At 33.7% G+C, this 24,408-nt stretch overlaps 1 protein-coding gene across 1 annotated transcript; it reads left to right on the forward strand.

The window, feature by feature from the left end:
- The first annotated feature begins 873 nt into the window (after positions 1-873).
- Positions 874-6,067, forward strand: LOC145120748 (putative CoA ligase CCL7). Its single transcript, XM_079056549.1, has 6 exons — positions 874-1,931; positions 4,605-4,794; positions 4,885-5,030; positions 5,153-5,220; positions 5,532-5,634; positions 5,700-6,067. Exons 1-6 carry the CDS (start codon positions 930-932, stop codon positions 5,811-5,813), a joined length of 1,623 nt encoding a protein of 540 aa, XP_078912675.1. The 5' UTR covers positions 874-929; the 3' UTR covers positions 5,814-6,067.
- The last annotated feature ends 18,341 nt before the right edge of the window (positions 6,068-24,408 follow it).

Below are 24,408 nucleotides of genomic sequence, written 5' to 3' on the forward strand. Positions count from 1 at the left end.
AAGGTGCTCTAATCCACTTTCTGAATATTCTATCTCATATGTATACATTTTAACATGATAATAATCTATAAAAAATCGATTTTTACAAATAACAAGAAGTAATTGGTTAATACATAAACATGTTAAATAAAATAAAAAATAATGGAGCAATTTCATAATTTAAGCAAATTTGTGTGCAAACGATCTCAATGTTGAAGAAGAACAACGATTTAGAAAATATGTTAAAAACCCTAAATGGCTAAACGGGCTTTTAATGGTGTGGCTGATAAATTAAACTTCCGCACCAGCAAATCATGTTTTAATGGTGCGATATATAAACTTCTACACCAAAAAATTGTGGTTTAATGTTGGCGATATATGGAAACCACACCAACAAATGCAATTTTGATGCGATTATATATAACCGCACCAACAAATTCATTAAATGGTGCATTGAAACCGCACCAACTAATTCTTTAAATAGTGCGGTTCATTTGTTTATTGATACGAAAATCGTTTCGGATGGTTTAACAATGCGGTTTAAGGATACAACCACACCAATAAAAAAATCCATCACACTAATAAATACGTTTTTTACTAATGTTGCGAAACTAAACAATATTTTATAAAACTTTTACCAGATATCAAGTATTTTCAAATAATCCGTTAATTAAATAAAATATTAGGAATTTTTTAAAACAAGCTTTAATTAATATCCCAATAATATTCTCCACGATTCTTAATTTATTTTCTTTCACAACTTCAATAATTAAGAAATTATTTAAACTATAATTTATTACTTAGATATATTGTTTCAGAATGAAAATTTAGAAAAAAAATGTTAGACCCGTCACTAGCCAAGATTGAGGACTATAAAATGTGAAAGATATGAAGGTGATGAGCACTTGGATATCATTTGGTGGAGATTGCTCATCTATCAAAAACACACAATGTCGATGGACAAATCTGGGTATGGCCATGACGGAATATTCCGATCACTCCGACAACCAGTAGTCATCCCAGCAAAACAACATACATCAATGATTTCCTTCCTCTTCCGTAACGTTTCATCGTACCCAAACAAACCGGCCTTAATCGATTCCGACTCCGGGGAAACTCTCACTTTCTCTGAATTCAAAACCACCGTAGCCAAGCTTTCTCAAGCCTTGAACACCCAACTGGGTATTGCCAAGAACGACGTCGTCCTCTTCTTCGCCCCCAACTCAATCCAATACTCCGTCTCTCTATTCTCTGTCATCGCTCTCGGAGCCATAGCCACCACGGTCAACCCTCAGTACACTGTCGGTGAGCTATCAAAACAACTCGAAGACTCTAAACCCAAACTCATCATCACCATTCCAGCATTGTACCAAAAAGTTGAAAGCTTTGGCCTACCGGTTGTGTTTTTAGGATCAGAAAATCCAATAAAAGGATGTTTTTCATATAACGATTTGATTTCAACATCTCCATCAGTCTCAGAACTCCCTAATGTTTCGATCCAAGGAGATGATACAGCGGCCTTATTGTACTCTTCTGGGACAACCGGTGTTAGTAAGGGTGTCGTTTTAAGCCATATGAATTTCATCTCTAATTCACAGATGATTACTTCAGATCAAAGATTAATGGGGGAGAAAGACTACAGGTTCATATGTGTCTTGCCCATGTTTCATATAGCTGGACTTGCGACTATACTATATTCTCAGTTACAGGAAGGGAATACCATCATATCAATGGGGAAGTTTGATTTTGAACGGCTATTAAAGAACATTGAGAAATATAGAGCGACACATTTGTGGGTTGTTCCCCCGGTTATACTTGCTTTGGCTAAACAAGATGCAGTAAACAAGTTCGATCTATCTTCTTTAAAGCAAATTGCTTCAGGTGCTGCACCTTTGGGGAAAGAATTAATGGAGGAGTGTGCCAAAAAGTTCCCTCATGTTACAGTTATTCAGGTAAACTTCCATTCCATTTGAAGTAAATATATTTAATGATCTCCTTTCTGGTTCTGTAATTGTTCGATTGTTTGTCATTTTAAACTTAATTTGGCACGTAATTTTGTAATTCTTTATTTCTTTTATATATATATATATATATATATATATATATATATATATATATATATATATATATATATATATATATATAATAGTGTTCAATTGAGAAAAAAAAAGGTTGAGAATGGGGGAATCATTCTCAGCCACACATTTATTTTGCCGCAAAACACTTAAGCGTACCGTCGGAAATGTATAACGGATAAACATGTGTTTTCCAACCAAACATGTTTCCTTAAACTATGCTAATCATTACCTTAATATACACAAAAACATACTTTTTTTTCGTTTTTTTTATTTTTAGAAAGCCATTATTATCGAAAAATTATTTTAAATATATCAAAATTCATAATTTTTTATTCTCTATAAATAGACATCCATATTGATATACTTTTAAGATAAAATAAAAAATTTATTTTTTTTAGAGTTTCAGCTCTCGTTATTCATAAGTAAATAAAAAAATTTATCAGATTTTTATTACAGTATATTCGTTATTCACTTATGAATAAAACGTATGCGTAACTTTTTTTATAGTTTAAGTACCGTTCATATATGAATATGACATACAATAAAGTTTTCTTACTTAAAATATATTTTTTACATCATCTTTCATCATATATTATATTTATATATGAATAAAACGTGTATTAGTTGTCGTCATATTTTATATTCATATATGAATAAAATATTTATCAGATTTTTGTTACAGTTAATTTGTTATTCATATATAAATAAGTAGTATAAATGATACTTAAAATGTAAAAAAAAAATTAATTATATATTTTTATTCATAAATGAATAACAAATGTACCGTAGCAAAAATCTGATGCATTTTTATTCACTTATGAATAACGATAGCTGAAAATATAAAAAAAATAAATTTTTTATTTTATCTTAAAAGTATATCAATATGGATGTCTATTTGTAGAGAATAAAAAATCATAAATTTTGGTATATTTAAAATCATTTTTCGATATAAATAGCTTCTTAAAAATTAATAAAACAAAAAAAAACTATGTTTTTGTATATATTAAGGTGATGATTAGTATAGTTTAAGAAAACATGTTTTGTTGCAAACACATGTGTATTCCTTATTCATTTCCGTTGGTACAACAAAGGCTTTTGCGGCAAAAATAAATGAGTGGCTGAGAACGATTCACTCATTCTCAACCTTTTTTTATTTTCTCAATTGAACTTACCCCTATCTCTCTCTCTCTCTCTCTCTCTCTATATATATATATATATATATATATATATATATATATATATATATATATATATATATATATATAGTTAGGTTCAAATGTTTTTACTATCTATTGTGTGCATGTAAAATTGATTCTGGACCAATCATTTTAGTTATTTTAAGTAAGTAATTAATGCATATTAAATGCTGAAGATTTAATTAATACTCACTATATCTTCAACATTTAATATGCATTAATTACTTTCTTAAAATAACTAAAATTATTGGTCCAGAATCAATCCTACATGCACACAATATATAGTTAGAACAAAATAACCTAACCATATATATATATATATATATATATATATATATATATATATATATATATATATATATATATATATATCAATGTTCTAAAAAGTTCGCCGTGGCTCCGCCATGGCGCGCCACAGCTCCAAGGCTTGCACCTGCCGCCAAGCTTTGCCAAAACGCCGCCTTAACTCATATATGTGTATAAAAATGAATAATAGTTGAAAATACATATAAAAATATTAATTATATAGAAAAATTGCCGCCTTAAGTCATGCCTTACAAACGTCGTGACTCGCGAAGGCTCGGAAAAGTTTGAGGTTTGACATTGCCGTCAAGTCACGCCTTACGTTATTTAGAACCTTGATATATATATATATATATATATATATATATATATATATATATATATATATATATATATATCCTTTATTATATTTGTTTTAAAAAAATAAGGTTGTTTATATATATTAAACTTTATTTTATAATACTGTAAGTTTTTATAAAAATTAATGTTGAAAATGATATTAGTTAAAATATTCATAATGCAAGATTGCAATAATTCAACATGTTATGATCTTTAATTTGTTTTAACCGGAAATATTATGATTCAAAAAAAATTTAGGATCTTTAATCGTATCTTTTACAATTCAAAATTATACGATTTAACAGATATTATGATTCAAAACTTGTTATTAGACAAAAGCCCGACTTTTCAACAAGTTTATAATGCGTTAGTTTGTTAAGATCCAAAAATATTTTAATTTACATAAGTCATGATCCTTAATAGAATATTTTATGATTAAAAAAATGTTGTGATCTAAAACTTGTTATTATACAAAAACTTAATTTGGTTGAAAATGTTATGATAGTAATTATACGACCCAAAATCATATGATCTAAAATGAGACGATCCAAAATATCATGATCCAAATGGGTGTAACTAAACTTTATACAAAACGTTGTACAACATACAACTAGTAGTTATAAGCTAGCGTTTCGAATACCATTTTGCTTTGCTTTTTGAATTTCTTTAAGAATCTTTAAATTATATGACAAGATCAAGAAACCCACAGGGATATGGTATGACTGAAACAACTGGGCTTATAACAATGGAGAGTCTAATCGTAGGCCCACGTAACTCTGGTTCAACCGGGATTCTACTACCAGGTGTTGAGGTGAAAATAGTTAGTGTAGATACTGATAAGCCTCTTCCTATTAACCAGATGGGTGAAATATGGGCTCGAGGGGCTAGCATGATGCAAGGTATGTTCATCTTATCATTTTTTACACATAAAACACGAATCTTTAATCTACTTTTTTGACATAAAATCTTTTTTGGATCTTAATTTATAGGTTATCTCAATAATGCACAAGCTACAGAGCTTATGGTAGATAAAGAGGGTTTTGTGCATACTGGGGATCTTGGGTATTTTGATGATCATGGTCAATTATTTGTGGTTGACCGAATAAAGGAACTCATTAAGTGCAAGGGTTTTCAGGTAAAAAAATTGTGGTAATTTATATCTTCCAAAGATCCTATTTTTGATAGTTTTCTTTGTTATCATTTTTTCTTGACAATAATAGTCATTAATCTTGGCTATATATGTTTTATACTTTTAAGGTTGCACCGGCAGAGCTTGAAGCACTTTTGCTTTCACACTCTGAAATATTGGATGCTGCAGTAATTCCGTAAGTTAAAAAGACAATCTTATTTAGAATTTGAAGCTCATTCACAACATTTTTTAAATGGCCAATTTTCAGGAAATAGGAATATACCTTTCCTTTTTTTTTTTTTTACCATAATGAGTAATATACTTTAATATCTATCCATAATAGTAATGTACTTTCTCCTCAATATCTCAATGTAGATTTGGTAATTGTATAACCACAACGTTATTAGTTGAATGACATATGAGCAAAAAGATTACAAACAAAACAAATGGTAACCCATTACCGATTTTCCGATATTATGTAACTAATCAGTATAATTACTCTGGTAGGTTTCCCAATGTGGAAGCTGGCGAGGTCCCAATTGCATTTGTTGTTCGGTCTCCAAACAGTTCGTTAACCGAAGAAGATGTTAAGAAATTTATTGCTGAACAGGTAAAGGTTTGTAATATTTTTATATTTTAATAAAAACAATACTCATTGGAATATAATCGATACAGGTTGCACCTTATAAAAGATTGAAGCGAGTGACATTTGTAAGCAGTGTGCCAAAATCGGCTGCAGGGAAACTTCTAAGGCGGGAACTTATTGAAAAAGTTCGATCTGAAACATAAGATTTTATGCAATCAAAAAACATAGAATGTCCTGTATACAATAAAAGTTGTTAACTGTTTTGGATTTGTTTTACAAGTATCCGTGTAAGAATTGTTAAAGTTTGGTAAAGTCAATAAGGAGAGTCGGTATAAACTAATTGGTAGCACGGATGTAAACAAACCACATGTTGTGAACTGTGTAGTGGTAAGTTCATGTATGTTCCTTTATTTAATAAGATAACGAACAAGAATAATGGTGTCGTTCGTTCATTTAAGTCCGTTTGTGTTGGTTTATGTTTGTATGTATTTTTATTTTCGTAACTCTTTTTTTTTCCAGTAATATGTTCCTTTATTTAATAAGTGAATGAACAAAAACAATGTTGTGGTTCGTTCGTTTAAGTTTAAGTTTAAGTTCGTTTAAGAACAGTGTTTTGTATTTTTATTTTCCTTACACTTTTCCAGTAATATATGTCTAACTCGTCATTCTTGAACTCTAAAGAGTTCCTTCCTGGGTAACTTATACACTTCACAATTATCGGCTACTATTTAAACCTTCAAAGAATTTAGTGAAGTCGATTTTATCTTACTCTTTTGGAGATCACAACTACAGCCATAGATTTTTTCGTTTTCTTCACAATTATCGGCTTCTATTTAAACCTTCAAAGGAATTTAAAGGATTTCTTCTTGGGCAGTCTTCTCTACTATTAAACTATTAGAAAGCGTTTCAAAGAAGCTGTTTTCTTTAGTCGATTGTGCCTAGACATTGATAGTATTTCTTCAACCCAAATGGTTCTTTCTTGGTGACCGGTATAAACCGTGAGTGGGTCAAACTCCAAGAAAACAAAAGAAGAAGACAAGCTCTTGAGACAATTTTCTGAATGATTTCATTAAGCCACTTCAGTTACAATATAAAGAATTGAAAATCTAACTAACTTCTAGAAGAATCGGGAAACATGCATGCAGAAATACAAGGCCGGTCCATTGATTTTCAATGCCCGGGGCGAGATTCTAAATTAATGCATTTATTTATTTTAAAAAAAATACCAAAAATTAAATAAATTTTATAGTCAAACCAAAACAAGGTTATACAAACAAAAGCATACATAAAATTTATCTAAAACGATGCCTCATTGCATTTTTTTGAAGCAAAACATCTATTATTTTATCATAATCAATACTTCGTAGGAATTGACTTTCAATACTTAAAATTGCTAATCCATTTAATCTTTCTTGAGTCATGGTACTTCGACGATATGAATTCAATAAATTCAATTTCGAAAAACTTCTTTCCGCGGAAGCAACCGTGACCGTTACCGTCAACAAAGTCTTATATGCCACCAACACATTGGGAAACATGTCCATTTCCTTTGCAAAACTCCATAATTTGAATAGCTGTCCAAGGAAGTTCACATTTGTATGCTTCATCGGGCAACATTTCCAGCAAAACTTGTAACTCAATAAATAAATATTTTCCATCAATATCAAGTTCCTCACCATTTGTCAAACTAGTTTCAAGTTTCTTACAACATTTTTTTAATTCATCATCAAGTAAAGATTTTAACTTTGAACCATCAAACAAAAATCCAAAAATAGATTCAAAATGTTGCATTTGCTCAAATCTACTTCTCAATTGAGTTAGAGTCATATCTACTATAACAATAAAATAATCAGTTCTAATTTTTTCTTGAGATGATTGTTGTTCTTTTTCGGTATTTGGAACTTCATCAAATTGTTTTTTTCTACTATAAACACGTTTGATAGGAAATTTTGGTTCAACTCCAATATTTTCTGCTATGTCTTAGCCTCATTAATAGCAGAGTCAAACCCATTTTCCCTATATTTTTCAAATAATTAACTAATCCCTCTAAGTTTTTTATTGCAACATCAAGAATCATATCTTTTGATTGTAATTTTTTACTTACCAAATTAATTCTAAATAATTTCATGCCATATCACTGAACTTAAAATAAATTCTAAATTAGAAAATTCACTATCTACTAATGATTCTGCATCTCTACAAACCTTACCATCATCACTCACTTGAGCTAATTTTGTTAATGCTTCTTTTATTTGAAAAAGTTGAGTTTTTATTGCTTTAACACTTTCAATGTGACTTTCCCAACGAGTAGTAGACAATGATTTTAGGGTTAACTCATTTACATGCTCAAGTAAAACACTCCATCTATGTGTGGAGCTAGAAAAAACATTATATATTGTTTGACAAGTACCAAAAAAAGTTTTAGCTTTATGACAAGAATTTGCCATATCACACAAAACTAAATTTAAACTATGACATTCACAAGGCATATAAAAAGCTCTTGAGTTTACATCAATCAATCTTTTTTGTACACATTGATGTTTGCCTTTCATATTTGCTCCATTGTCATATCCTTGTCCTCGAATATAATTGTCCTCGAATACAATTAATATCCAAGTCAAGAGATTTTAAAGCATTTTGTAAAACATTAAAAAGTCCTAAACTGGATGTATCTTCTACCATTAAAAACTCTAAAAAAAAAACTCTTCTACTTTTATTGGAACACTTGCAACATCAACAGATCTAATAATCAAAGTCATTTGCTCTTTACGACTAGCATCCAGAGTGCAATCAAGAATTACCGAAAAATATTTTGATTTTTTTGTTTTTCTAATAATTGCACTTTTTACTTCGGATGCCAACATTTCAATTAATTCATTTTGAAATTTATGACTAAGGTAATGAAAGTGACTTTTTTTTATCTTGAATAAGTTGAAAATGGCGTTTCATTACTGGATCAAACTCAATAATCATTTGAAGTACACCTAAAAAGTTACCATTAGATTTTTCATATATTTTTTCATTAATTCCACGAAAAGCCAAATTATATTCAGCTAAACATTTTACAACAGCAATAATTCTTATCAAAACTTCTTTCCAATGTTGAGTATCTTTTTTTATTCTTTCTTGTAACTCTTTGTCAATTGTTTCATTTTTTCTTAACCTAATTTGTGTTTGTGTCCAAGTTTTTAAATTAATCATGTGTTCAGAACTATGTTCATGTTCATTTAATTTTTCACTAAGATGTTTCCAATGGTTAATTCCTTCGGTTGCCAAATTACTTCTACATCGAGTTGTTTTAAATAACTTACAACAAAAACAAAACACTTTATCAAGTTCTTTCGAATACACCAACCACTTTCTATCATAAGAGTCACCGTTCCTTAATTTACGAACATAAAATTCACAAGAAAAATGTCTACCTAGTGCATCTTTTGGAAAATTTTGTTATTTTCAATTTCCCTAATAGGCCATTTTTCTACAAGCACATCTTTCATTTTTAAATCTAACTTATCCCATACTCTTGGATCAAAAATATTAATATCACTAGATTTATCAACAAAATCATTATTTTCATGATTATTAAAATTTTCAATAGGTTCATTAGAATTTTCAATTGGGCTTTTAGAATTATCAACAAAATCATTAGTTTCAACATCATTAGAATTTTCATCATTATTTTCATTTCTAACAAAATACTTATTTAAAGATCTTTGTAATTTATTAGTAAGATCTTGTTCTCTTTGTTTTCGTATTCTATTTTGAGCACCAGATGGTTGTTTTCTAGGAAACATATTTAAACTTCACAAAAAAAAAAGATGTAGTAACAACAAAGAATGATACAACCTGAGGTTAGCAATCCGTATCCACAACCTGAAGTTAACAATTCGTATCCACAACCTAAACAAAAAAATAGTATCTTTTTGATTTTCAGAATTTACATATCAATTTTTTATACATTATATTTATAGAAAACTAATACATCAGATTTTAAAAAAACATAATTAAAAAAACTTATCAGACTATATACATCAAGTTATTCAGAATTCTGAATTCACATCTCAGAAAAATCAAAATCAGAATTCATATATATCAGAACGTACATATCACTATATCAGATTTTCAGAAATTGTCTTAACTTAATTCAGAAATTAACATAATTTATCACATTTAACAATAGACATAACTTATCAGATTTCAGATTAAAAAAATCAAAATATGCAACTTAATTTGCTCATAAATCAGAGCAGTACAAGAAATACAAGAAAAAAAAATTACCTAGAAAATTAATGAATTTTAGTGTAGTCCAGGATCAACAACACTGCAATCTTGATCGATAATTTCACTTCTCCAGGAAGCTATATAAAAAAACTGAAATTTCAAAAGTACTCACTATCATATTTTTGAAACTTGCAAGAAATTTGAAATACTAGAAAAAAATTACTGGATTAGGACCTTAGGAAGACGGATTCATTCAATCACGGACTCACCGCTCACGGTATTGCACCTTTGAATCTTCAGTTCTTCAATTTACGTCTTTAACACATTTACACAATAGATGTAGAGCAATAGATAAACTATTAGTCTATTACTTCAGTAATTCAGGATTTAGAAAGAAAGAAAGAAGAATATAGGAGAAGTGATCGAGAGAGAGAGAGAGAGAGAGAGAGAACAAGTCGGCGAGAGAAGCTGCATATGAGACAGTAGGCGACCGATGCATCCATGGAGGACTAAATCTTGATTTAAAATTGTAATCGTCCGTCTCCATTCTCCAGAAGGGACGCCTCGTCACCTCGTGTTCTTCATCTTCAATTATTAGGCGTGTGTTTAGATCGAAGAGTCACCATACATAATTGATTGTAGTTGCCGCTAATTAGGTCTCCAAGAATCGGCTGCCTTGAAGTTTAGACGGGGATGGATTTTACTAGACTACCTTTCTTAATATGTCCCAAATATACAATACTACCTATAAGAGGCTCTGAAAAATTGATGCCCCACTAGAAATTATTGCCATGGGCTGTGGCCCAGCTCGCCTTGGGCTTGGGTCGGCTCTGCAGAAATAATAAACGTGGGTCCTAATTAATTGAAGTTGTAGCTTCATTATTGGTCAATGAGAGACCTGGTCTTCATCCTTAAATGCAGCTAAATGTGAACGTGGCTTTGATTCTAGTCTAACAGTCGAGTAGGCAGCTTTTTGTTCCTTTTGGGTCGTATGTGTGGGCTGCCTTCAATTGGGTTTGTTGTACTGGGCTCTCTGGGTTTGTATCAATTGTCGTCCCCTCGAGAACAAGCTCGTCCTCGAGCTCTTCATCTGGAGTGTCGTAACAGAACTCGGGAAGTGGTGTTGGAGTGGGGATTCCGTGCGATGGACGAAGTAGAGATACATGGAACACCGGGTGAACTCGATATGTGTCACACCCCAAAACCGGAACGGCGGAAACGTTCGGGGGCGGAGGACGTCATGTTTAGTATCACAAGACATGCATCATAGTAATCAAAGTAACAAACAACCATTTCATTTAGAAAGAAAGTGTTTACAAAGTGATTCACATAAGATAGACTACAAAAGTAAATAAAAAAACAAGACATGAAGCTACTATGCTCCATCTTCTGAATCCCAGTGCGCGTACCTGTCTACTGGTTTCCTCATAATACAAGTTATTTTGAAAGAGTAGATCAGCATTTAAGCTGGTGAGTTCATAAGTATTTAGTGATGTAATGTAAGATGAAAGTTCTTTTAGAAAAGTTTGCCTGTTCCTCCAAAAATCCTATATTTCCTGCTTTGATGAAAGATAAGTAAAAATGACTCTATAATCCTTTCTATGAGTACTGAATGGATACAAGTTATATAAAAACCAGAGTAAACAAACAATCGATTGTGTGAATCTGCCCTAAGACCACAACCAAACAAGGAACAGAAAATGAGGCGGAAGCACACATCCCATTGTTTGTTAGATCATCGTTGTATATAACCCTGGTGTATTCACTTGGTACTCACGAAGTTAACTGTAATAGTTCCTTTATATATGAAGAAAACATTCTTTAAGAAAACCCTTATTTCTTTTAGTAAAATGGTAACCACAATAGCTCCTTCTATAATCACTTAGTTTATACTAGCTATATATAATCTAATATCGAACGGATAGTTAATTGTGTGAATCTGCCCTAAGCCTACAACCAAACAAGGAACATAAAGTAGGGCGGAAAGCACACATCCAACTACCTATCGGATATTAATTATATATACCCCTGATGTATAAACTAAGGTATTATAGAATTAACCACTAAAGGTCCTTTAAGTTATACTGGTTTAATAAAATGGATTAAACCCTTTTACTGGTAAGTTTCTAGTTTTGTCTACCAAATGTTCTATTCGAAAAGTATGTTTTGTACTAGAAAACGGTGTATTGAATTAGTATACTATGACCTGACCCATACCTGGTACTCCATATGATTACTTGGTGTATACGGGATATATATATATATATATATATATATATATATATATATATATATATATATATATATATATAGCTAAGATCGAATAGATAGTAGACTGAGTGAATCTGCTCTAAGCCCACAACCAAACAAGGAACAGGAAATGAAGCGGAAAGCACACATCCTACTAACTGCCGGATCCGATTAATATATATCCCTGATGTATCTACCGAGGAATCATAAAGTTAGCATTATAGGCCCCCCTTCTAAGTGAATGTACTAAGACTCGACTGTTCTGTTTGTCGTTTGTAATGATGTAATTTTTCCCTATTTTATAACCATCTTTACTCGAAAAAAGTTTGCATTACCTTTTATGTGAGAATATCACAATTTGAATGTAATGGGAAAATGAAAGTATATAGTAGTCTTTTAAACTGACTACTGAAGTATTGACTACCTTAAAACCAGTTCGTTTTATTAAGGTAAAATGTGATGAGGTTATAACCATACTCGATTTGACTAGTATAAAACACGGCGCTCCAAAGGCGTCGAAAATGGTATGACATTTGTCACTCGTAGACTTGCAAGTCCCACTGTAGCTAGCAGCAAGGTATGGGGTGTCAATCCCATATAGATCTATACACAAACTCACACTCTCCCTCCAGGAGACTCTGGTTACAAAACGCGACATAACAAGTATATTGCTAAGTCGTGAAGTAGTGGTTTCACATTATTGTTATCTTGTTCTTGTTGTAGTATGTTCCTCCCTGAACTAGTCATAGTATGTTCTCTCTGTTCTAGTGTATAGTATGTTCTCTCTGTTATAGTGTATATTATTTTCTCTCTGTTATAGTGTAGTATGTTCCTCCTTGTATTAGTTATAGTATGAACTGAACCCCTAAACTATACCTATTATAGTTTACTAGTATGTTTACTTGAACTGTTACTGTCTTGAAAAGACTCATTTATCTACTGAGTTATGATTGTACTTTAAAAATTGAGTTTTATAAACTATAAAGTAACATAACTTTAAAAGAGTTTTTGAATTATTTTGATCACTTATAAATACATAAGCAATCCTTTAAAATGATGTTTATCACAAAACATTTACACAATTATCATTGTGTTCAACTTTTATTCCCCCCCCCCCTTAAAAGCATTTAAAACATTTAAAAGATTGATTATAGGGGTATGAACTCACCTTATGTGGGTGATTCAATCGAATATGCGCGCAAGGATGAGAAGTTCCACGAATCAAGTCCCGAGACACAAACGAGTCCTAGATGACATATGATGGCATATATTGGCATGTAATTAGTGTTTAAAAGCAACTAACATGCAAGGAAACTACCTTATGGACTAGGAAACACTTGAATTGAAGTGTTACAATCACACATGATTGCACTAAAGGGGTTTACGGCCACACACAAGGGTGTGTTTACGGCCAATGGTGTTTACGGCCAATGTGTTCACGGCCAATGTGATTACGGCCTAAGAAGATCATGAGAGGGGTTTACGGCCAATGGAGATTGCATGTTCATAAACTCTCCAAAATGGTGCAAATCGGTTCTTGGTTCAAGCTTAAAGGGTGTTTGTTTCATGAGGCTTTGAGTGTTTCTAGTGAATAACAAGATTATGGAAGAAATACTCACTTTTGGAAAGCTTTAGGGTGTTCACGGCCACCAAGAACAAGTGTGTGTTCTTGGTGAAAGATGATGATCTTGAAGATCTATACAAAAGTGGTGCATTCATGGATGAAATCATAGGGTGGTATTAGATCATTAAGGATATCAAGGAACTAATGGAAGAATCACTTACAATTTGGACGAGAAATGGAGTAATTCTTGATGATACTTGAGAGAGAAAGGGTAGCTTGCGGTCAAGACTTGAAGAAATGAAGAACAAATGAGGGATATCTTTACTTATCATGGGAGTTCACGGCTAGGAGGGTGTTTACGGCCGTGAATAGAGTTTACGACTGTAAACCCCATGTGGTTGGGTTTCTGGTTCGGGTGCAGCCTTCTGATCTCGAGTCAATACTTCCTAACACTCAATCCTTAAGTGTACTAGGCTTAGAACTCCTTAGAATGACCCTTAACAAGGGTAGAAGGAAAAGGAATTTAGTCTGACTTTTGGTTGATTGGCTGGACTTACAAGATAAAAAATTTCAAGTTGTCACAAGATGTAGGTGGAAGCTCGAGTCGATAAGCGACGGAACCAACTTTTTCTAAGATTTTGAAAGGCCCATAGAACCTTCTGCTGATTTTCTTGTAGGTATGAGTTTGAACTGATTTCTGTCGATAGTCTTGTAAACGCAGGTATACGATATCGCCAACATTGAATTGTTTGTCGAGCCTGTGTGCATTTGCAAGGCTAGCTATCTGTTGTTGAGCCTTGCGGAGATTATGTTCAGAAGTGCACAAAGTATAGTGTGTTCCTGCAAGGTTTGATCAATGGTAAAATCTATAGAATCACCTGCTATGTACCGGTTGTTGTCTGGTATTGAACGACCATAAATAGCTTGGAATGGTGAAATTCGGATGGCCGAATGGTGAGACGTATTATACCAGTACTCCGCAAGGAGCAAGAGGCGGTGCCAAGACTTGGGTTCATCACTTGCAAAGGCCCTTTAATAACTTTGTAAACAACGGTAAAGGCTTGTTGAGCGAGGAAAGGGAATTCATGGCGACTTTGAGATCGGTAAAGGCTTGTTGAGCGGATGGGTTCCATGCAAACTTTTTAAGTTTCAAGAGGTCTGTTAGGGGAGCTTCCAGTTCGGCGTAGTGGCGTACAATACGGCGGTAGTAGCCTGTAAGGCCGAGGAAGCCACGTAAAGTGGTGAAAGAGGTGGGTTGTGGCCAGTCTTGGATTGCTTCTAATTTTTTTGGGTCAGCTGTCACGCCATCTCTTGAAATAATGCGACCCAGATAATCGATGATGGGGACTCCAAATTGGCACTTAGAATACTTGGCATGGAAATTATGTGTGGCTAAGGTATCCAGAACATTTGAGGTGGGTGTAATGTTGGTCAAGAGATGAACTGTACACAAGAATATCATCGGAAAAAAACCAATACATATTGCCGGAGGGCGGTACGGAACATGTCGTTCATTGTAGCCTGAAAAGAGATGGATCATTAGAAAGCCCAAAAGGCATTACCAGAAATTCGTAGTGTCCGTCCACGGTGCGAAAAGCGGTTTTGTGTGTGTAGGTAGCAGCCACTCTTATTTGATGATATCCCGCACGGAGATCGATCTTAGAAAAGATGGTTGCACCGTGTAATTCGTCTAGCAGTTCATCGACGGTGGGTATCAGAAACCGATCCTTGAAATAATCGCATTAAGGGCCCGATAGTCGACATAAAAGTGCCATTGTCTGTCTTTCTTTTTGACGAGAAGAATAGGGGATGAGTACGGATTGTGGCTGGGGGTGATGATTCCATATTCAAACATGTCATCTGGGTCATGATTTATTTTTGATAATGAGGATACCGGTAGGGCTTCACATTGACAAGTGGGGCGGTGGGAAGGGTGGGGATATAGTGGTCGTGAGAACGAGATGGCGGCAGTGATTTAGGGGTAGCAAAAACATTGCCATATTTGTGAAGGAGTTGGTGGATAGTTGGGTCAGAATGGGATATATCAGTGTTTGGGGTTGGGGAGATGGTGGGTTCCAAGTGGAAGTACATGGCGTGGAGGGAAGCGATACTTTTGGTGTGTAGTAGGGTTTTTAGTTGTGGACCACAGACTGGGGTAGATGGGTTATTTCCTCGTAGGGTAATGGTTTTGGGGCCAATAGAGAAGGTCATTTGGGGTATGGCAAAGTCAATTAAGATGGGCCCCAGTGTACCGTAACCAAGCGAGACACAAGATCAGATCAGCGCCTTCGACTGGTAGTACGAAGAAGGGAATTGTAAAGGATGTATTATCGATGTATATAGAGAGATCTGGGCAGACACCGGTACAGGTGAGATGGGCGCCGTTGCCGACTATGATAGGAAACTCTGGAATGGGTTGTTGTGGTAAGTTTAGGAAGGAGACGATGCGTGGTTGTACAATATTTTGAGTGCTTCCACAATCGATTAAGATAGAAACGGGTTGGTTTTGAATGTAACCTGTGATACACAAAGCCTGTGGTGATGAGAGACCAAAAAACACGGCAATGGAAAGGATGAAAAATTGATGATCTGGTGGAGGTCCGACGGTTGTGACGAGTGCATCTATGGTTTCGTCTGGGTCTTGGTCATCGTAATTGGCCACGAGTAGGAACTGGGGCGGATTGCACTTATGTCCAGGGAAATATCTTTCTGGGCACTTGAAGCATAATCCTTCAGCACGCCGTTTTTGCAAGGCATCTGGCGAGAGTTTGGTGAAAGGCAGTTTAGGTTTGCTTGTCGGGGAAGGTAGTAATGCAGGGGCAGTGGTGTGACTGGTGGTAGTAGGGCCGGTGTTTGAAGTTGTATGGGTGGTGGTGTTTGGGGGTGCGAGAGGGCGAGGGGTGAACTGTAGGATCGAGTAAAGGTGTAGTGTGGTTTGGAGCTATTGTGTTTGTCCTCAACTTGCTTGGCAAGGTCGTATGCTTGGTTAAGGGAGGTTGGGTGGTGAATTGCAAGTTCATTCTGGATGTCGGTGTGCAGGCCGGAGAGAAAGCAATTAAGTAGGGCATCGTTGGATAGACCGGTGACACAGTTGCTAATACGTTCGAATTTGGCTTATTATCCAATGATAGATGTGGATTGGCAAAACGTGGCCACCTGATGGTTTTCGAACGTGGATGGACCAAAACGCAATTCCAAGGCTCGTGAAAATTCGTCCCACAAAGTTAACATGTTGTTGTTGGCTTGATGCTTGTACTAGCTTAAAACATCTCCGGTGAAGTAAAAAACCGACAAGGCTAGGCGTTGGACGTGTGGAATGTTGTAATATTAGAAGTAATTGTTTGCTTGAAATATCCAATCGAGAGGATTGGTACCATCAAACGTAGGTAACAGAATTTTGGGTGGCATGGGGTGGTTGTTTGGTTGTGGTGGTGGTTGTTGGTTTTGTTGTTGGTTAGCGATGAGGGTGTTCATGTTGGCAGTAAGGGTGTCAAGGAGTTGATTGGTGGGTGTTTGAAGGTGGAGCAAAGTTGGATATGTTCATCGATGGGGATGGGTTCCTCAGGGGGGGGGGTCACTCAATTTTTGGAGGCATGGTTAGTGGTGATGAAAGGACCAAATGGTATAACTCGTGAGTGGGTCAAACTCCAAGAAAACAAAAGACACAGAGAAGACAAGCTCTTGAGACAATTTTCTAAATGATTTCATCAGGGCCGAACCTAGAGGGAGGGCAAGTTGGGCGACCGCCCCAGGCCTTGCCAAATCTCGGGCCCCTAAATGTTGCAGATTACTATATATATGTGGTTTTAGATAATATATAATATATTAGCGAAAAAGAATCAAAGGTACTTGCAGTTGGGATGGTTAAGCCCATGTAGACTTTTGAAGCTAATATTGGATGCCCGTGTTTGATCCTTAGCTTGTAAAGTTTTTGAAAATTTTCATTTCTCAGTTAATTTTTGAAATTTTTACATTTCTCAATCATTTTACATATTTTTTGCGCGTCTCTTACTCGTAAGCGGGAAAAAAGGGAAAAGACCCTCACAGTCTCTTAAATCTCCTAGTTCTCCTCCCACCTCCCAACACACTTCTCAGTTCTTAAGAAGCAATTGAATCTCCTTCAAAACGATTGGGAGAATACGCCTCTTAATTTTTGATTTTGAAAGCACCTTTGATTTCTGGTTTCTGAAATGGATAATGTGGATATCAGCATAAAGGTAATTTATTGCTTTTCTTTTCCCATTTTCTTAGTTTTTCGATAACTACAGATTTAAGTTTCGATTTCTGATTTTTGAGTTTGATTATGCCTCTCATTTCTGAAATGGGTTGTGCATATCAACCTAAAAGTAATGTATTGCTTATCTAGTTATATTTTCCCATTTTCTTTGTTTATCGATTTATACATTCGATTTAGGTTCTTTTGCACAAGCTTATTTGATTATTTTCCTCCAAAAAAATTTAGGTTCTTTTGAATAAGCTTCTTTCCTAGAAAAAAGAACATGTGATTTTAGTTGTCAATTAAGTGTCTGATGAAATCTCATAATGAAATCTATTCTATTAATAAAATGCCACATTTTTATTGTTTTCTATTGATTTTGTTACATAAATGACCTGTAACTATTTTCAATAGGTAAACCAACAGTCAACCCATCAAGCAGGAATATAAAGGAAATGCCAAGTAAGTGGAGGAGAAAGGTTTGTAATCTATTATGGAGTCACAACTCGTAAGAAGAACCTTTAGGTACTCTTACAACTCTCCCCATAAATAGTATAGATCTGTAGAGTCTATTAATTTTTTGTTATGTGCAAAAAAACATAGATTAAATATTTACTTATCTTGTGCTTGGTCCTCTCTTTCAGTGGTGGAATAATATAAAATTAAAAGACAAATTTCAGTACTTGAAAAGGTGATATTTTGGGGTCCTGATATTCTTAGTATTAGAAAGGTAACTGTTCATTGGTGCATCAACAAAGAAACCATTAGTATGTATTTTTATATGTAGATATTCTCTAAACCAGATCTATTTACCTTGGGGTTTTTACTTTTTATAAGCTACACGAATTAGTATTACTATCTTATATATTTCAAGTCTGCAAGTACCTTCATCTGTCATGTTTTTGTGTCTTGCCCTTTTACAACCAGGATGTGTCCTAAAAATAGAGGTGCAAAAACATGATTTTCCGTGGATCTGGATCGTATTTAAAACCATATCGGATAGCTTAGAAAACACAGCCTAACTTGTTTCTATTTCTTTTAGTTAATGTGTAGGCCATGTTGTTGAAGAATGGGAGACTACTATGGATAAACAGATAATAATCTGTAGAGTAATACATGTCTACTTCTTTGTAATCCTCAACCTCTATTGTATTAATTATTTCTGATAATTAATTTTTCCGGAGGTGCCACCCTCTTTTTCCAAAAGCGTTTTTAGTGAATTTGCATATGTTATTGTTTCGTACATTAGTTGTAATTATTTGATTATAATTTTTTTTTATTTAGAAGGGCCTCGTTTTTTATTTTGCCCCAGGCCTCAAATCGTCTTGGATCAGCCTCAAATCCTCATATATTCGACCTTAAAGAAATTATTTCTAATATAAGTATGACGAGGAAGACCTTCGATTGATCATCGTATGTTCTTTTCATAATTCATATTCCAATATCCATTATCCAATTCTTAAATCTTAATATTCATGATTTTCTTACTCAAATGAAGATTATGATGCCTTGCACTCTAAAAAAATATGAAACAAATAGTTTCTAATGACGGGTGAAGCAGTTTACAAAGTCAAGGGTTATCTGTTTGGGTTCGTTATAATGATGCAACGTCCCATTTTCACAACCAAATTTTTAATTTTTAAATTAGGTAGAAACATTGTTTCCATAAAAACCAAGTCAAGAAAAACCATAAGTATGAAAATACAGTTATCCCAAAATCAGAGTATCATAATAATACAAAATCACAAAAGTTGACAATGAGTATATACAGTCAAGCCTTCTCCTTTCCACGATCATGTGAAGTACCCGAACTCCAAAAACAAAATAGGGGGCTCTAAGGTTCTGGAGTCACTCAAACTCCAAGAACAAGAAGATTAGGATCAAAAAGCTCATAAAGTGACCTAGAACAAGATCTAGAGAGATACTAAGCAAGGTGATGACTTTATACCTCCAAAAGACCAGAAATATGATGAAGATGCAAGATCTAAGTTGGAACCAAGCACACAAGCACAAAAATGGACTCCTTCTTCCTTCAACCTTCACAAAAGTGGCTACACACTCAAAACATACATATAGAGGCTACAGTTTGGATGGGGTTTGATCTCAAAGGGTGGAGGATGCCAAATGAGGCAACCCTAGGAGTTAGTGCCTTTAGATAGGGAACAAACCCAGATTTCTAGGGTTTTACACCAAAATGGCCTCCACGTCGTGGTGCTTCGTGCCTCCGCGTTCCTAAATAAAACAATGTCACGTCGTGTGTCACATCCCGACCTACAACGGAAACATCGGGGTTGTGACGCCATCATTGGATCACAGTCAACAAACATATATCGAACATTACAATACTTAAAGCAATATATTACAAACTTTCAAAGTATGTGTACAAAATTACATTATTCAAAGTTTTAAAAATATGAAAGTACTTGAAATAGCTCACAAACATAATATAAAATAACATAATGCCTAATAAGAAAGATCATCACAAAAGAGAGAAAATATAATTTTTAAAGGAGTGGTGTCCTACCTCCAACGTCTAATTACCTAAGAATACATGTGTTTTAAAAATACATAAAAAAAATTATTGGTGAGTTCCACATGTTTTGACTCTGTGTATAGTTTAAAAGTGAAATTTTATATAAAACTGAACGACTATCGAATTATATAAAAAGGACATTTTTATAATTTAGAGTGAGAATAATCAATGAAAATGTTAACCGGACGGAAGTGTAATAGTACTTGTAATCACATACAAGTATGGATGTTGATTCACTTATGAAATATAAGTTGAATTCAACATAATATCGTGATGTGAATTATTAAGTGTTTATTTTACCTAAATAAAACACTAACACTTAACCATAGTTCTAAATGTATAACCTTATACTACATATAATTTTATTTTAACTTGTATTAGTATTTTTGTAGTGAATTTCGGGGCTATATGGAGTTTATTGAGGGATTAGGTGTCTATGACAATAACTAAATTAGTATAATCTAGAATTATTAGCAAAGTCCTTTTGTGTTGCTCTCAAACCTAGTAATTGAAAAGGATGACTTTTAAAGAGAGAAACTGATTTATTGATTTATTATATGATTAAAAAATAAGAATAAATGAGTTTATTAATATGTTATGAAAATAATATATTAATTAGAAAAAGAGTATTATTTAATTAATAATTAATCAAAAATTAATTAGAACTATTTTTGGGATTAGTTGGATTAATTAAAGTGCGGGGACTGGTTGGTTATTTATTGAAAGTTGAAGCAGGAAGGCTCTAGAACCCCATGGGATGGGGTGGACGAAAATTGGCTAAGAATAGCCTAGAATTTCCGTCCAGGGGCTTGGATAAGGAAATAAGGCAGCTTGATTATTATATTAATTAATCTAGCTCTTATCCCAAAAACCCTATCTTTGGCCCCAAGTTTCCTTCAGCTATATAAACACTTCCCTGACCTTATTTTTTCGTGCACTCTCTTCCTCCAAGCCAAGCCCAAAATTTTACTCTCACCTCTCCTCTCTCTTTAAGCGTCCTTGTTACTAGGGTTAGGTGTGAACCATCAGAGACACAAGATTTCTGGTGCTAGCATCCAAGCAATTTCAAGAAGGGTTTTGTTTTGATTATCTACGAGCATAATCAAAATGTATGTTTTCTATACCCTTTTATTATTTTCGAAAATACTAGGGTAACAATAGCGTTCTTGATATTCAATAGGTTATTGCATTCAATAATGAAAACTTAGATCCTTAGGGTGTATGCGAATTTAGGGTTTGTATTTTTCCACCAACAAATAGTTTTTGTTACATATAAAATCCATCAGTGATATCAGAGTGTATGTTTTCAAAGGATTTCATAATAGTTGAATAGATCAAGTTTAGGGTTTATAGAAATTAAACACTAATTGATTAAAATTTTGACTTGGGCTAGAGTTCTTGAAACCCTAGCCTCCACCTAAATCTTCAAAATTTCTAAGGTTTCCTAGGGTTTCCTAATTTTACAATTATTGTTTTTAAATTGTTTAAAATAAGATAAGTAAATAAAATTTGGATAACCCTTATCCCTTGAATTTTCGAAAAACCTAGATTGAAAGGGATTAGGATTAAACTTAATTTATTTAATTAATTGTTAACAGTAAATAATTATTTAATCCTTATAAGATTTAAATTAATTGAATTAATTGTTAATAAAAAACTAAAGATTAAATCTTAATTGGTTTATTTTAAATTAAATTAAAATTTTAATTTCGAAAATTTAATTTAAACCTAGTATTTTGAAAAACTTTTAAAATACACCTTATACTATATATATATATATATATATATATATATATATATATATATATATATATATATATAATTAAAAGTTTAATATATAATACATGTATAAGACAAAGTCAGTCAAATCGCTAGTACGCCTCATTCTCGAAGCCATAGTATGTGGGGAGTTTAAGAAAGCGGCCTATAAAATGACCGACATTGGATATCAATTCTTACTCACCGCTCTCTTGTATGGTGGGGGTCGTTACCCAAACGGGTTTGATAGGATATAATATCGTTAATAAGTATAATGTTATAAAAGTAACTAAACTTTTTATTAAATCCTACTCTTAGTTACTTTAGGAAAAATGTGATAGTATGCTAATCCATAAAATTGCACATTATACTTTATAATAGTTAGTGTAGTGTGTGTGGTTAATCAGCAAACTAATAATGACTATATAGAGTAATAATAGGCATCTCGAAAATTATCATTGATTAATGGAGCACAAATGTAGTTAACCGGCACATTAATATGAGATGATAAATGACATCGAGAGTTCCAAGCATATATGTATGGTTATTCACATCTTGTTTGTGATTCTCGGCATTCTAGTAACAAGTAGACGAGCATAATCTGAGATTAGACATTCCATTGATAGATTCCGTGAATCTAAAAAGATCTAGGAATTTCATAATTCAAAATTGGTAAATTGCTTTTACCTACCTTCATAAATTCACAATAAGATTACGACATCCCTCTTCTTAGTTGTGAATTGTTATTTTGGATCCTAGCCTTAATCGTTTATTATGGGTTAAAATATTAAGGATTATTGTCATCTAACTAAAACTATTCTTTTTTTTTCTATAAATTTCTACTCCTGGTGATGCTTCTGCTCCATCATCGTCTATCTACCACTTTGAGTTTCTCCCTACTCTCTACCGTGTCCAAGGTGACATTTGATGGCACCAACTACAATGATTTGATGCGTAACATCAAGATGGATCTTCGATTCGAGGGAAAAGAATATGTCCTTGAAGAAAAAATTGTTGAAATCGATGAAGCCACTGCTACTCCTGAACAACTAGCCACCTACAAGAAACACTACGACGATGCAACAAAAGTTGCTTGCATCATGGTCTTTATAATGGCTCCTGAATTGAAAAGGTTCTATAAGGACTACTGGCCATATGAGATAAGAAATGACCTTGTGGAAAAGTACCATAAGAGAGCTCATCAAGAGAAATATGAAGTGGTCAAGTCCCTCATGGCTTGCAAGATGAAAGAGGGAGAGTATATTTTCAACCACATGCAGAGAATGCAAAGATACGTGGAATGTCTTGTTAGGCTCAATGTGCATTTTGACGAGAAGTTAGCCATTGACATGGTCTTAAAATCCTTGCCAAGTTGTTATGATTAGTTCATATTGACTGATCATTTGAACAACACAGAAACCACATTGGCCCAACTCCACAACTTGCTACAAACTGTTGAGTGGAGAATGAAGGGAAAGAATTCAGCCCCTTCTACTAATACTCCAATTCTCTCCAATGGACAAAGCAAAGGGAAGAAAATGAAGGATGCTCCTAAAGCTAAATGGAAGAACAAGGCCCATGTGGGTCATCAAGCAATGGGCTAAAGGTGATTCCCAACTCATACATTGTAGTTGTTAGTGACCCCAAAGAGGCCACTTGTTATTATTGCAATGACAAGGGCTATTGGAAGAGGACATGCCCCAAATACATGCAAGACATCAAGGATGGTAAGGTGAAGCCATCGTCAGCAGGTATATACACTATTCAAACTAATAACTCACAATCTACTCATTCTTGGGTCCTTGATATAGGATGTGGTTTTCACATTTGTTCTAAATTGTATGGACTAAAAGAAAGTGAAGAGGTGGAGCATGGGAGGATGAATCTGATCATGGGCAATATGCATTCTTCTCCTGTTACCAAGATTGGGAATTATCATCTTACGCTTATTATTTAAGTTAGTTTAGATTTGATAGAGTGTTTCTATTCATCAGAAATGACACGAAACATTATTTCATTTCATGAATTTTTTAGACAAGGTTTTCTCTTCTCGTTTAATGATTTAAATGGTTCGATTTTAGTTTATAAAAATGGTATTTTTATATTGGAAGATTTACCTTGTAACGGTGTGTATAAAATTGTGACTTGTGTTGATAGCTTAGGCAATAGTGTATTTCACAATGATTCGTCTAATGGTTTAGACAAGGCATGTTTGTGGCATTGTCATCTTGGGCAATTTAACAAGAAACACATCGC

This window comes from Lactuca virosa, chromosome 6 (assembly GCF_052849685.1).
Source record: "Lactuca virosa cultivar CGN04683 chromosome 6, Lactuca_virosa_CGN04683_v6, whole genome shotgun sequence".
Lineage (NCBI taxonomy): Eukaryota > Viridiplantae > Streptophyta > Magnoliopsida > Asterales > Asteraceae > Lactuca > Lactuca virosa.